The sequence below is a fragment of the Rhodnius prolixus genome, unplaced genomic scaffold (genome assembly GCF_049639745.1).
Source record: "Rhodnius prolixus isolate KJV_2025 unplaced genomic scaffold, Rpr scaffold_1, whole genome shotgun sequence".
NCBI lineage: Eukaryota > Metazoa > Arthropoda > Insecta > Hemiptera > Reduviidae > Rhodnius > Rhodnius prolixus.
The window spans coordinates 53,217,165-53,233,197 of record NW_027411581.1 but is presented as its reverse complement, the minus strand read 5'-3'; the positions used below and the strand labels follow the sequence as shown (position 1 = coordinate 53,233,197).

Genomic DNA, 16,033 nt, shown 5'->3' with positions numbered 1-16,033 from the left:
TGGAATGTGCATACAACTCGAAAATCAACTCGTACCACCTTGCATTAGACTTTGTTACGTTGGTGGAAATTGACGTGTCTTTACTTGTGTGTTAATTGTTAACAAAATTTTAAAGTATTATTGCCAGCTAGCATATTTAAAAAAAGTTTATTAGTGCGTTTTTTAGGTGACATTGGAGGATAATAAATAGTTTGGGTTAACCACTTGAGCATTATAATTAATTAAAGAAATGGCCTTCACTGTAACCCGGTTATTAGGAAACGTTTCACGTTCAAAACTGCCATCATCTGTAGGCATATTTAGCCGGCAATTTTGTGCTGCAAGTAAGACAGAATTTTTGAGATTTTTTTGAAGTAAACAAAAAGCAAATAACTTTCATATTAAGTTCCATCCAATTGCATTATATATTCCAAATATGATCAAATATATTTTTATTCTGAACTTTTTTTGCTTATATAATTCAGAGTATTTATTCTGTCATATAATTTATTCCTTCATAAATAGTATTAAACAGCTGCCAAGGTCAGCCTAGTTAACCCTTTTGCTGATAAGGGGTATTACCATATTTTTATAAATAATTTTATCTGTGCAATAATTATTTATTTATTTATTGCATTAACGAAAGAAAGAGGATCTTAATTAATCATTATCATTTTGTTCTATATTCAAATTATGTCTATTTTTTATAAACTATGTAGAAACATTTTTTATTTTATTTATGAACTACACATTTTTAATTTTTATGAACTTCCACTTTTTTAATGTAAGAAAAATAAGGGTCATTGACATTCCGCAGAAGAATATTCAGTTTCTGGCATAATGAATATCAGCATAAATAAACAATTATTTATTGACTATTTATGTTACACTCGAATGTGTTATCACCAGGTATGTATCACTAGACCAGCAAGTAATTGTGCTCATTATTTTTAAATCTAAAAGAAATTAACACTTACCTACTTCCATTAACGCAACGCTATAAGCACGGTCACGATATTTTTACACTAGTTCAACAAACTATGTCAAAACATGGATAGTTATTATTTGAGGATTGGATATTGTTTCAATAAACACAACCCGATTTGCAGATGATCGGTTCCTCAGAATAATGTGTACTAATTGTAAATGAATGTTAATTCATTTATCATAGAACTGAAAATTCATTTGAAGTAATTGAAAATCAGAAAGTACCAGGCCACGTGAGGATCTTTGTAATAGTCCTGGTTTGGTTGTTGACGATTACAAATTTGGTAGACATGAGTATGTTATTGTATTAAGAACGTAGAAGTAACAGATGTATTAGATCAGGTGCTCTAGTGAAAAGTTGATTATTATAAGGCCAGAATTGGAGGGCTTGTACATTAGGGAATTTTATTATTATTATTGTTTATTCTATTTTGTAGGCTCAATTTATGTATACAGTTTGACTTCTAAGTGTTTCTAAATAATTTTATTAATCTTTATTCTTTCTAGTAATTCAAAACAAGCCTCAAACAAATATTTGTATTTGTTGAAATAATATTTTGTCTGACATTTAGTAAAAAAGTAAGTTATTTGAATGGAATGTTTACTTAATATCTTCTTCGTCCAAAGAGTAGACAACTTGGCTTCACTGTGTGATTGACTATAGCGTTGAGTTTTCTGCAATGACTAGTATTCAATTTACAGTTAATATTTTATAATTAAAGATTCTTCATTCCTTTCAGTGGTTGTAATTAAAATATTGAGCACTTAAAAATTTTGGGTATCTAGTTTTTCAGCTCATAAGTCTCTTCCTTTTACTGGGTTTGTTTTTGGACTGCATTCAATGTCCTAGTTTGATGATTTTAATACTTAATTTTTTGAAAGCAACAAAAAGTGTTACCGAAATCATTGACAACATCACATCGTCCGCATAATAAAAATATTGTCTCCTATATTGGCCCTTTCCCTTAATTAATTTACTTTCCTTTAAAGTACTCTTAGTTTATTGTTTTATCTGATATCATTATTTAATTTTATGATATTTACTTTCAGATTATCAACACATTAAAACTGAAAAAAAAGGTGCTAAGCAAAACGTGGCTTTAATAACTTTGAATCGACCTAAAGCGTTGAATGCACTTTGTGATGCCTTGATGACTGAATTGGGTGAAGCTGTCAGTACCTTTGAACGTGATCTGAATATTGGTGCTATAGTGATTACTGGAAGTGAAAAAGCTTTTGCAGCAGGTTAGTTTTTATTATTTTAACATTGCTTTGTTTAAATAAAAAGAGAACAATCTGACTTGTTTGAAGGATGGGTATGATTAACTGATAAAGCGATTAGTGAGTTTAAATTTATGTATTTTTTTTTTTTTTTTATTTGTAAAATTAAAAAAGAAGTTGTAACGAGCAGTTAGGTGAACAAGCCTTGGATTTTTGAAATGTAAAACATGGTTAGGGTAATGAATTACGAACTCATTGATAACAGTGGTTTGCTTTGATAAGAGCGTTGTGTAATTAATGAAAGCAGGAATTCATCATTTTAGTGTTATCAAAGTAGAGTTTACTTCTACAAGTGATGTCTGTACTAAAACACTTAGCAAAAGAAGAGACGCCGTAATATGATACACATTGTTATATCGGCGCCTGATATCTCTTTTCTTTTATCGAACGCTGTAAAAGTAAACTAAATATAAGACTAATTGTTGTGCAAGTAAATAATAAACTAGTACTACTTTTTGTGAATGTAAACATAATTTATGTTTTATGTACCTAATAATGTATTAGTTTTAAATAATTTGTGAGAATAGCTGTGGCAACTTGGCTGCCAATGAGGCAAGTCCAGACGTTGCAGAAGGCTAATAAATATTTGTGGACCAAGGTTTAGGTCCATTCTCCGATGGAATAGTTACTAAATACTGCTTGGGGAAGTCTTTCTGAAACCTTATTCCAGAAAGAGAGGCTTGAAATCAAGGACTGCCGCTGCCTCCAAGCACAGCACTACATGTACTAAAAAGGAATTAAAATCTATACAACCCTCATAATACATGGAACAAAAATTATTGAAACTTAACCTAATATAGAATGGCAAAATCAAATTTCAGCCCAATCTTAACGTCAGCCAAAATATTTAACAATATTCCACTTCAAAATAGATATCTTGAGTTTGGAAAAAATAGACAATCAGTAAGTTTTCACTTGTCACCTGTTACTACAAGCCGGTCAAGTTTCTGAATCAAAGTGGAAGGCTTAAGGTTGAACTATATATAATTATTTTATTTACATTATTAGTATTGAGTTCAGAGTTCAATAGCATGCAATTGTTATTAATTTTTGTTTGTCAATTTCACAGCAGTTAAGAAATCAAAACACAATCACACAATCTAGTATTTTAACTTGCTATGCATTTTATAAATACGTTCTGGCAAAAAAATAAAATATAATTATTTGTTTCTGTTCAAGGTGCTGACATTAAAGAAATGTTGAATCAAACTTATTCAAACAATGTTAAGTACTCATTACTTGAACATTGGAGCAATGTAGCTAAATGTAAAAAACCAATTATTGCAGCTGTGAATGGTTACGCTGTAAGTAGCAACAGTAACTTCTATGAAGTTCATAAAGCAGCGCTTTAAGCTAATTTTATTTTCCCCGGAATATTTAGGCTCCAGCTCTTCCAATTCTTTGTTAGGGTAGTTTCTTGATTGACAAAGCAAATGACCATTTCATCGTTATACAAATACATATTATTTTTATTTTCATATTGTATATTATTTTTTACTTGTTCCAATTCAACATAAACCATTCTGGACATTTATTAGCTAGTAAATGCACTTTTCCCGACCTGTGAGTAGAAGATTGCTTAGAGTATCGAGTAACTCGAAATCACAGCTTTAAAAAACCTTTTCATTCAATACTTCATTTATTTCAACGGAAAAGAAGAAAAAAAATATTACATTCTTACACTGTATGCTCTGTACTTATTTCCATAATTTGCTTATTATATTAATACCATTAGTTTCATATAGTTGTATTAATTAGTTTCAACCAGGCTAATTAAAAAAAGTTCTTTTCCACAATATTGCATGCATTCACATGCACCATCATGACCTAATTCTCACATCTGAATCGTTTCGGACTTCTCTGAGTATCTTGAATAACTACAACAAAACTACTAAAGCTTTCTCTACTGAAATATCTGGTTCAAAAAGATGAACCTTTATCTTTGTAAATATGAAATTATGTAATCTTTACTCTAAACCATTCTCCCTTATCTTATTTTCTATAAAACTGATCGGTGTAAGTACCTGATAAATATTTTAATTATTTTATAGTTTTTAAACCTTTTATTATTTTCGAATCGTATCCAGAGTGTTATAACAAAGAGGAATGTAAACTTCATCTAAGTAAATCTAGTAATTTTTGCATTAATGTGTTTAAACCAAATTTGCAGAATTAAACCAAAATGGCTGAACTACTCCGTTAAAAAAAAAAATAAATAAATGAAAGTAGTGAAAAAAATAATTAAAAAAAAAATGGTAGGTTTAAAATAAATTAAAAAATAAGATATTTTGCAATTGTAAGAAAGAATTTAAAAAGCAGAAAATTTAGAGGTATCAGGTATCACCATTAAGTTGTAGAAAATGAGATTAAGAAAGACTAAAAATTTTTAAATAAAGCTATGTATAAAGTGTATTTTCTTTATAAAGGCCTATGATTTAGATGACTAATAAGGTACAGTGTAAGGTAGCTCAGAATCCTTAATAATAATAATACGAAGGGTGCACTACTTTTTGACCCAAATTTGTAAATTCGGAGCACGAAACTTAAATGTATCAAAATTTAAGCGACAGATCTTTACTGCTTAAGTCGGCCCTTGCTTTAAAGCCAATTTTTGTTTCTCTAATTTCTGTACGCCTTTTGACCCACACGAGAAGAATCTTATTTCGGCATCCCAGTTTTTCCAGGCATTATTACCTTTGCTGGATAATTCTTTAAAAAGCATATGAGTTGTAGTAATTTTACTTATCTACTTCACAATTGTGTAGAACATTCAAATAACTATTTCATTGCTTATAGCTGGGTGGAGGTTGTGAATTGGCGATGATGTGCGATATAATTTACGCTGGAGAGAAAGCAAGATTTGGCCAACCTGAGATAATTATTGGAACAATACCAGGTGCTGGTGGTACTCAGAGGATAGCTAGAAGTTGTGGCAAAAGTAAAGCTATGGAAATCTGTTTAACAGGGGATCAATTTACTGCCCAGGAAGCTGAGAAAATGGGTAAGAAAAATGATTATTTTAATAACTATAATAACTTAAACTGATGGTACATGGCCAGAATTGTGGAGAATAGTGTGACTCATTTTGGTCAGTACACTTCTTCAAGGTTCATTTTAATTTTGGTTCATATAAGGTCATTTTAAAATGTGACATTACAGATGGAAACTAAATATTTGCACCCTAAATTAAAATATTTATCACGAACAAAATATACTCATGTTTAGTGGAAGTTAGTGTAAGTAGTAAGTAGTTAGTACCTCTTATTCACAAGGGCTAACTTTTATGGTTAATTTTTGCAGCTACTTTAGATTTGTCAATCTCATCAAACATACACCTGAACATTTCCATTGCGTACAGCCATGGACGACAACAGCCACAGAAAATAGTCAATTAAATATAGACATTTTAAAGCTTCGAGATCAAGCTATAATGACTATAATGATCGAATTCCCTTTAGAAAGTTTTTAAACTATACTTTTGGACGTCTAGATTATTAAGTGCCTTTCTTTTTGCCTATTTTCTTGCAATATCGCAGATAGTTATGGAAAATAAGCGCTCGAGGCCTCACGTTATTTTGTAACTTGTTTCTTATATTTACATGAAGGCTTCTCAGGCCTGCTATACACTTATTGCAGATGTGAGTCTCATTGTAAAAGAAAGAGATACAAATGGTTATACGCAGCATATCTATGTTCTGGTCATTACAAACTATGCTATAGAATGGAGGTATGAGAGTTAATAAAAATTTACAACAGCGTGAAAATAAGGACATTCACAAACGAAATGAGCTCTAATTGATACCAATAACAATTCAGACTCGCTGATTGGTTATTGTGAAATTTTGTACACATCTACTGACATTACGAGTAAGTCAAGAATACGCATGAGACACTGTACTCCTTCTACTCGAACTTGATTTTGATTTCCTCCTTGCAAGTGACTTGCGAGTTTTTCAAAAAATAATTAACAAACATGTAGGCACCTTCAGGTAGTGGCTGAGGTGTTTTTGTGACAATGTAAATACTCTAATACTCGGATCTCTACTATTAAAACTGATTTCTTCATTAAATGGTAATAAAGATATTAGGTAATAAATTTGAAATAATTCTAAAAAATTCTGAAAAGCTTAACAAAAGCTGACGTACTTCGCCTTTGCAAGTAATCTTGCCACAAATCGTTTGAAGCAGTAATTCGAATATTCGTAGAACTTTTTAACTAAATGTCCACTAATTTACCCTCATTTAATGAATAATAACTTACATTTTAAGTACTCTGATACATCTTTAATTACCGACTTTTTTATTTTTGCACAAATACTGCAAATATGGACACAATCGTTGAAATTCGAATTTTTTTATAGGACTTGTAAGTAAAGTATTCCCAACCGATAAACTGGTAGAAGAGGCAGTGAAATTGGGTGAAAAAATTGCTTCACATTCTCCACTTATGATACAATTATGCAAAGAATCTGTTAATGTTGGTATGTAGAGTAAATGATAATAGATCTTATAGAATTTATAAATAAATTGTGAGGAATTTTTTATCTATTAAAACATTTCAATTTTGTTTTTGTTTTGTAGCGTTTGAAACATCTCTTCAAGAAGGTTTAAGATTTGAAAAGAGAGCATTTTATGGTACATTTGCTACTGTAAGTCTCATTTTATTTTTTTAGCGAATTTAGTAAAAAATGAAAAGGGTTTCAATCAAGTTGCACTTCCAGTAAGGAGATTTACTTTAAAAGCTTACTGCCGGGTTCCAATGGACAACCATTGAACAATCTAACTTGAACTTTTCAGGATTTTCCGTTTTTGAGTTATGCTGACTACACACAAATCATATTCACAAACACTAATTCGGACGCAGGATATCTCAAAACGAATGTTTTCGAGAAAACATAGAAATCATGAAGTTCGCGATAGCTTCTTTAATAGGAAAAAAAGCGAAAATTAAATACACATAATTTTAAATTTAACGCTATTATTAAATTTAAAATTTTAAAACTATTTTTTGGTTATACTGATCTTCAAGCATTCAGTAGGTTTAACAGCCAGTTTATTTATCAAAACTTAATGGTTCTATCTTCAGTTTAAAACATTTTTATTGATCTCCTCTGTCTTGTTAACAACTTTGTGTTATTTTTTATACTTCATATAGAATATTTACACTTAATACATTGATGGTTTAGTGAAAAAATTCAATAATCTCCAGGGTGTTTTTTATCCGAAGGATCTTTTTTCCCCTAACATTTGTAGAAAATAACCTTAATTAACCTTCATATTTTTATTTATTTATTTATTTATTTTCCTTTAAAGGCGGCATTCAATTGATACATTTTGGAGAGTGAATACAATTTTTATGTCTTGATTGTACATAAAACTATAATCGTATTAATTGTTGCAGCCAAAATTAATTGACAGAACACATAATTTTTTCTTTCTGGAAATAAAGAAAAGGTTACGATTATAAAGATTTAAGATTTTGAGTTAGCATCAGAAGTATCCCTTTGAGGTTTCCTGATTTCGAAAAAGTAATTTTTAGAATTGTTGTGTGAATAGAATTCCGCTAAACGTTCAAATTTTATATTTTTATTCGGTTCCTCCATGAGACAAAATCAGCCTACCGGCAGTGCCCACTTTTCTGGATTGATTTTTTAATTTTTAACTATATTTTTTGAACAAATTCTAAGTTTCAAGAGAATTTCAAACTGTAATTGCGTTAAAAAAAACTTTGTTTGAATTTTGGCATCAAATATTATGTTTGATAACTAGCAACAAATTTATATTAATTTTTTTTTTCCAGGATGATAGAAAAGAAGGAATGACAGCTTTTGTAGAGAAGAGGGCTCCTAATTTTAAGAACAATTAAACAAATTTTTTTTTTTTTTGAAAAATCTTCCATTTATAATTGGATAAACAATATTTACTTTTAATAATTGTTTTCATGATAAATTAAGAAATAACTATAATTTTACATTTTTTCAAAAAAAATGCTTTTATATTAAAGAATATTTTTGTACTCTGATCATGAAATAAATATAGCAGTTATTTTTTGGAATTAGTTTTTTTTTTTCGAACAGAAAAGGATTTTTTCTTTCTTTCATAAATACTCTTTCAAATTCATCTACAAAGATTGATTACTTACGACCTTTGAATACAAATTAAATAGTAATATTCATTTTACTTTACTAATTCTATTAGAGGAATAAGTAGAGAATTGTCTGAATCTGATAAAAATTCTTCTACTTAATTAAAATTTGTAGTGGATTATTTTAAAAATTAAAACTCATATAAAGATACGGTGTAGCTCAGTCATTGTAAGTTGGTTTCTCAAAAAAAAGTAAAATAAAGTGAGACAAAAAAAGATGTGGTACCTGTGGAAGAATTGATTAAAAAAAAAAAAAAAGCAAAGAATATAATGAAAATAAGAAACTTCTTTTTGGATTAATTTTGGATTTTTTTTTTAAATCACAGGTAATTAGATTGAAGTAAAGTATACTTATTTAAGGTCATCAAAAATTGTTGATCAATGACCGAACTACACTACATTTTTACAAATAAAGAGTACGCTTATTTATAGTTGAGTGTTGCTCCACAACTAAGTTGTTGCTTTGGGCACAACATTCGAATCAGTAACACTGATACTCTTTAAAATAATTTACTGTATTTTTTTCATACTTTCTTGAATGTTAATGCTTTTGCGTATTCTCGCACCGGTTTAGAAAGCGCTGAGGAGCTTAAGCCACAATTTTTCGCCAGAGCCCTGTAAATCGTAAAGAAAACCACTTACCATAAGGCCTGCAATCACCTTCCATAGATCTTGCGGACTAAAGCCAATGAATTCAATAATGACCCTGGCGAGTCCATCAAACATTGTTCAAATAAGGTAAGCAATTCATTCATCTTTCCATTAAGCGCCTCGGTTCATTTATTATAACTTTTCTTTCTATAAATTTGAGTAAGCAATTTTTTCTTTTTTTACATTTTCATCATCTAAAGAAAAGAGCTTTGCTTTGACCATGTTACCTTTTCTATTAAATCGCTAAATTCCTAGTGTACTTTACTCATTTTTTGAGCTTTTCAGTTTCATGATTTTTTAAAATAAAATTTGAATTAGTGCGGCTCTGGAGAAAGAACCAGGTAGGTTTTTCTCTAAAGTTCCAATGTAGTGTGCACTTTCATCACTCACTTAATATTGATGAAGAATAAATAAATGAGCTGGGAAATTACAAGTTACCAAGTTTTGTAAATGTAAGGGTTTACTTTTTATTTTATTCCGCAGGTTCCACAAATTTATCATTCGTATGAAGTGAAGCCCAAAATTGCATACGTTCAGGTAAAAATTTGCTATTATGCGTTGTTCCTTTATTTTCAAAACTGATGAAGTTTTGTTGTTGTTTATCCCACCGAGGCCAGCTAAAGTCAGATCCATCAGGAGTAGGATTTCTGCCAGAAAAAGGAATAAATAAATAAAACTCATAAGATAAAGCACTACTTCCCTAAAAGAAAAAATAACTGGTGAGAAGTAGCCACAATCACCATGATGCAGCATTTCCCTTCATATCCATGTCGTTGGTATGAACATAATTAGGAGTTAGACAAGAATATTCGAATTAGACAAGCGGCCCTTTCTAGTGCGACTCTTTCACCTACTTAGAAAAATCCCCCAGATTGATTTTTCTAAGAAGCTGAACAGGTAAGTTACTTAGTTCAGCGTGTGTCATAAAAGATCATCCAGTAGCTTTAAGGCAACCAGGACATCCTAGCTGTTTTGCTAGTAACTCAATCTGAATCTGGTATTTCAATGTCGACACAATTTGACTTCATGCTTTTTAACTTGGCCAAAAAAGTGAGAAAATATCTTCAAAGGAAGTAAGTTAATCCAGGCCGAGCGGAGGAAGAGAAAAAACGTCTTTAGTTTGCCCAGATTACTCTTCAATTGCCTCTGGTACTTGAGGACTACATAAAAAAATATTAAAAAATGTTCTAGTAGGATCCAGAGAGACCTTGATAAAATGCTAGGTTTTTAGGATTCTTTTTTTATCAGGTAGCTTTCACTAACCTATAATCTTTGTGTAGACTTCTCAGAAAGAGCGAAAACGGCAATCGCCGTTAGGTTAGGGTATGAGATAACTTTGGCATGCTCAGGCTACCGGAGATTATGCTCAAAAACGACGGACGTTGGGTAGAACCATAGACTTCGCATACACTAAACCTTCAGGGAACAGTATAACGAACAATCTCTTTGGATGTTCTGCATTTTAGAAGAGGACAGTGTTAAATTAAAGATAATACAATATTACTTGAAATTTTAAAAATAAAAATAATTACCCAGAATATACGAAGTTCACAATTAATTTCAACAGTATGTGTGATACATTCAAGTCGGAGCTTGTTGTAGACGGTGGTATTGCAACCGGGTTCTTATATCGCCAAATTAATGTTGCGTCATCTAGATGAGCAGCTCCTGAAAATATAATTTCAGTGTGAAACACTGAAAGGCTGTACTTCTCTAATTACAATTCTTAAAGTTATAGGTGTCGGTCGCCAGTGACCCCGAACTAGTGAGAGAATCTTAAGTATATTAAGGTAATAATTGAGAACTTGTAAAATGCTATGGTTTTAGAACATGTAACAAAAAAAAATTTTTTAAATCTATATTATTTATCTGCCGGTAACTAACCTAACAGCAGAAAGAGAAAATAATAGGAACTAGTTGGCGCTAATAACCCCGTACTTGATGCCAAAAAAAAAGTAACTAGTTGTTTTCTCTTAACATCTCACTAGTGGAATAGTAGTAAAATAATTGCAATAGCAGAAGCGTAGCCAAAACTCAACATTAGTCAACCAGAAGCGAAAATTCTTCCAACTGATAATACACAGCCCCATAAAACGAAATTAACCCTGCAGAATATTCAAAAAACTTGGCGGAAATATGTTATAGTTCTAGATCATGCTGCAAACAGACATTATTTGGCATCTGCAATTTATCATTTGTTCTGTCCAATTGTTCATGTCTTTCGGGGCTGGTGATTAACCATTTTAAAGGTGTTATTTAAGAATAAATTTGCTTGTGTTCTAATGAATCTTGTCAACAGCTTGCCGAAAGAAGGGTAAAAAATACCATTAAAGGCCGATTTTAAATTTTACCTTTATTTATTTATAAAACAAATTTAACCGACTCACTCATTAATTTAACCAGAAATTTCAAGCTAAATAGTAATCTTAGATTATGACATCCTTACCTCGTAACACTCTTTTGCCGAACAAAATTTCTTGATAACTGTGCTCCACTTCATAGTCAAAGTAATTAAAACTGTCCGGTAGGACAGTTGTATAAGGGTTGACCATCAAAAACTGCACGAAAAAGTGTAACGTTGAAAAACACCCAACTTTGACAATTTTTTTCTCTTTTTCTATAAAAGATAAAATTCCCAAATTTTCTTTAAATCTAACTCCAAACCATCCTTTATAACTGTAATTTTTTTGCAACCACCCAGATCTAATAGGTTTCGAGAAAAAAGTTGCTGAAAATGAGCAAAAACGGCTTTTTCAAAAATTGTTGTTGTTCTTGTTCTTGTTGTTCTTCTTCTTCTTCTTGTTGTTGTTACCTTTTTTGTAAACAACGTAGCGCCTAAACGCGCAAACCGATTTTCATGAATGAGGTGTCGTTCGATTCGGAATTTTATGTAGATGTGCCTTTTGGGGGTCTCGGCCCTGTACATCGAATGGGAGAGGAGTTAGCCCCCTTTATGTAAGGCCCCCTCCAAAATTATTATTACTAATTACTCTGTAAATCTTGGCCCGATTTTGATAAAATTTGGTAGGATGATAGGGTTAGGGCTCCCCTACCTAACAATAAAGCGACGATCTGCTCTTACACTTGTTAAGGGGAAGTATAGCAATCGTTTCAAATTATCGACACGTGAACCGATTTTCATGAATGAAGTGTCATTCGAATCGAAATTTTGTACAGATTTGTACTTTAAAAGTCTCGACGCTATGCCTCATAAGGAGGGGAGTTCGCCCCACCCAAATAAGGCCCTTTCTAAAACTATTATTACCAATATTTCTACAAAGCTTAGTCCGATTTTGATAAAATTTAGCACGAAGAAGTGATTAAAGCTCCTCTATGTGGCTGTGAAGTGCTATCATGCTCTTACACCTACTAAGAGGAAGTACTGCAATCGTTAAAATTATCAATGAGTGAACCGATTTACATCAATGAATTGTCGTTCGATTCAAAATCTTTGCCTTTTAGGGAGAAGTACTGTAATCGCAGTTTATTTTTCTTGCTCCTCTTAAAAGGAAGTACTGAAATCGCAGTTTAATTTTGCTATTTACGTACAAATACCTTCCTATTTTATTCAAAACGCTTTCTCAAAAAAATGGTTATTGAGGATGGTTTGGGGACCGCAACTATAATCATTCTTTAAAAAGATCTCTCCAGTGGTAGTTACGGTTCCGATTTAACACCTTATCAGGTTATAATGATAGAATAGCTTATTCCAAATTTTAAAAAATCTGTAAAGCAGACGTAACTTTGCAAATAGACAAAAAGGAAAATCTATCCAAAAGGTACAAAAATCTCCTTAACAAAAACTTACAGTTTTAAAAGTTAAGTATAAGGGTTGATTAAACGCCAAAAGGTACACAAATCAGCAGTTCCCAACATTTCATTAATACTTCATTGATATAATTTAAGTAATTTTACTGCATTAACTTTTCCTTCACATTTTTTAGAATTTATTAGATGTCACAGACCCTTATGCTGGCCAGTTCATTCATAATATTTTTTTATTATAATTATGATAAAATGAGTGATGAATTATTCTGAGTAGTCACATATACATGCATGTTAAAGTAGAAAAAAACAAAGTTAGAGTCGGCCACTTTTTAAATTTCAATCACGGAGGATTCAAAACAATATTTCAGTCTTAAATTCGTCTTACCGAAATATTCGTGAGCACAAATAACATACATTTAATAACAAGTAGATTATTCAACAATATTTACTCATTTCTCAATTGTAATTTAATTTAGTCCCCCTAATTTTACTTATGGTAAAATACTGGAATAATTAGCTGTCCTAAAAATATGCATATCTTTATTTTCTTTATTTTATATTACATATATATAACATTGTGGGAAGAACACCTAGATTGAGAATGTAATTGAAGAAAACTATATTATTTGCGATAAAGCCAGATTATTTATTACTTATTATTACAAACGTTTGACTACAACATAAAATAACAATTACTTTAATCAAAGAATGAACTTAAACCAATGATTTTTATTTAAAAATAAAAATAAATGCATAAAATCATTGATGTAAAAAAAGTTTATGAATTTTTTAGCCTCTTATTTTTTTTATATTTTTTATAACGTTTTCTTTTTCACCTGTGATTAATAGTTTGATTATTATAGATAAATAGATATTACAGTCAATCTAAGTTAAATGGTGTGCTACTTGAGTAAATATTTTGTAGACGAAAATGGCCAGCATAAGGGTCTGTGACATCTAATAAATTCTAAAAAATGTGAAGGAAAAGTTAATGCAGTAAAATTACTTAAATTATATCAATGAAGTATTAATGAAATGTTGGGAACTGCTGATTTGTGTACCTTTTGGCGTTTAATCAACCCTTATACTTAACTTTTAAAACTGTAAGTTTTTGTTAAGGAGTACAAATAGTGCGGCCCTTTATGCAATTTTAGAGCAGTAGGGACTGCTGAATTGCGTCTATCGCCGAACATCTAAAAAGTAAATCTGCTTTACAAACTATCTTAACTATCAAAGCAAGCTGTCTTAACTAAAACCAAGTTTTACTTTAAGCTAACCTTTTTAATTAATGCCAGTAGGCTTCAATGTTGTTCACAATAATTAAAAAGATCACATTCCGGTCGAGCGAAAATTTATCAAACTGTAACATATTTAACAAAAAACCATTGTTGCCGACTACACTCTCTACCTAGATTTGTGGCAACCATTCTTAGAATTTTTTGGAAGAATTTATTTTTAGAACTTTCATAGTGAGCGAATAGAGTTTGACAGTTGTGAAGGTCGCAGTAGAGTCACCTTGGAGTATTATTAAGTAGTAGGTAGTTGGAAATCCAACAATCCGCCAGCATATGGACATTTAATATCGCTGAACTTGATACATTTAAATTATTAAGATTTACTAGTAATAAAATGTATGATATCAACGATACATACAAAAAAAAACTAATTAAGATTCAAATTTAAATTATAAGAAAGTTTATGATAAAGTTGAAAGTATACGTAATAGTTGTAAATTATACATACATCAGATATATTTTTTAATAAATCCATTGTAATCTTTTGACCATCAAAGTAATATTCTCTTATTTTCTTTGTGATTTTATCTGGATTCAAAGAAGTTTCCTTATATTGCAACAAACCTGGCGCTTTTTCTTCGAAATTTTGATTAAGGTCAGCTAAGGCACTTGAATTGCAGTAGAAGTCTGTAATTTAAAGAAACTGAAACTGAGCACTTTAAAACATAAAGCTCAAAATAAAGAAAACTTTTCATCGCAAATACGAGAATCACTGCATACAATAAACTAATTAACATATATTCTATATGTGTATGAGCAAAGTCAGATATTTCAAAAACAAACATTCAGAATTCAAAACTTAAAAGAAACTAGTTCTACACTTAAGAAGACGGTAAATTTACTAAAACATCGGAAAAAATTAGTTATTTTGACTGTTTTGATTTGATACGAGTATGTTTAATTTAATCATTACCTTCAATCTGGCCAGATCCTTCTACACTAACAGTACCTATAATCCATGGAAGTGGTGCTGGTTCTGATGTTTGTGGATCGAATGGTATAAATGGATTAGTTGAGTTTGTATCAATAATCGGCAACATGTTGTAATCAGTTTCATCTCCTGTCTTTAAATAAATATTGTTACTTCGTAATCTAATTCTTTTTTGTATGGGCATCAAAAAATTAACTTATCAGAGAAACAATCAGTTTTATTTACAATTTAAAACTACATGCAATTAAGTTGTGCAGTCATTTGTAACTAAAAATACCAAGTAGCAGTCTGGTCACCTAAAAGGAACAATTTGTAGTAATTATTTTTAGTTACTCAATCCCGACAAGGAATTAACCTAGCCTACCACACGTTGCAATGAAATTAAGACAGACCTATCGACCTCTCAGAGAGCTCTATCCTCTAATTTACCGGTGGATACCTCTGAAACCTCATTCAATAAACACTTTTGTACTTCAACCATAGACAGTTACTAACTTACTCTTGCTCCGAATGCTGGATGCTTGTAAGACTACAATGAATGAGCAGCAAGTATTCCAAAATGTGCTACATATTGCTTAAGGGAGCACAATGGTTCATTCTGAATAAACAAATTCATCAGAATAAATAAAAATAAATGTTATAGAGAAGACAACACATGGTAGATAAGAAAATTTGCACAAAACTTTCAGCGTTAATGTTTGGCGCTTTTAGTTTTTTATCATAATCCAAACAAAATGATATCCTGACAGGGACGCTGCGACCCAACCTTTAAAAGAGACAAATGGTAGATAGGTATATAATCTTATTAGAATCATAGCATATCATCGTAGGAGTGGTTTTAAGTAAGAGAATTTATGGATAATAAAAGAAAACATCACTATCGACACACACTATCGAAATTATCTCGAATTCAGGGCAAAATTTTCGGCTGTACTGTTTTCTTCACTAGTCTGTTAATATTCTTATACTTAAGCAGGCTTTCTTTTATACTTAGTT

At 30.8% G+C, this 16,033-nt stretch overlaps 2 protein-coding genes across 4 annotated transcripts in view; one reads left to right on the top strand and one right to left on the bottom strand.

Moving 5' to 3' along the window:
* Nucleotides 1-8,302, top strand: Echs1 (Enoyl-CoA hydratase, short chain 1). Its single transcript, XM_074119512.1, has 7 exons — nt 1-323; nt 2,017-2,211; nt 3,427-3,551; nt 5,044-5,248; nt 6,609-6,728; nt 6,829-6,896; nt 8,048-8,302. The coding sequence occupies exons 1-7, from the start codon at nt 230-232 to the stop codon at nt 8,111-8,113; spliced, it is 873 nt and encodes a 290-aa protein (XP_073975613.1). The 5' UTR covers nt 1-229; the 3' UTR covers nt 8,114-8,302.
* Nucleotides 8,303-9,123: 821 nt separating this feature from the next.
* LOC141449659 (venom carboxylesterase-6-like) overlaps nt 9,124-16,033 on the bottom strand; it is a 14,484-nt gene continuing 7,574 nt past the window's right edge. For 2 of the 3 annotated variants that reach the window (XM_074119313.1, XM_074119292.1), the window contains 6 exons: nt 15,020-15,170; nt 14,555-14,733; nt 13,935-14,004; nt 11,490-11,555; nt 10,576-10,711; nt 9,124-9,690 (listed from right to left, as the gene is read on the bottom strand). In XM_074119313.1, the coding sequence (XP_073975414.1) occupies nt 9,516-9,690; nt 10,576-10,711; nt 11,490-11,555; nt 13,935-14,004; nt 14,555-14,733; nt 15,020-15,170 (777 nt within the window). In that variant the 3' untranslated portion in view covers nt 9,124-9,515. Of the gene's footprint in view, nt 9,691-10,575; nt 10,712-11,489; nt 11,602-13,934; nt 14,005-14,554; nt 14,734-15,019; nt 15,171-16,033 lie in introns of all 3 variants that reach the window. The other variant, XM_074119302.1, reaches the window with a different exon arrangement.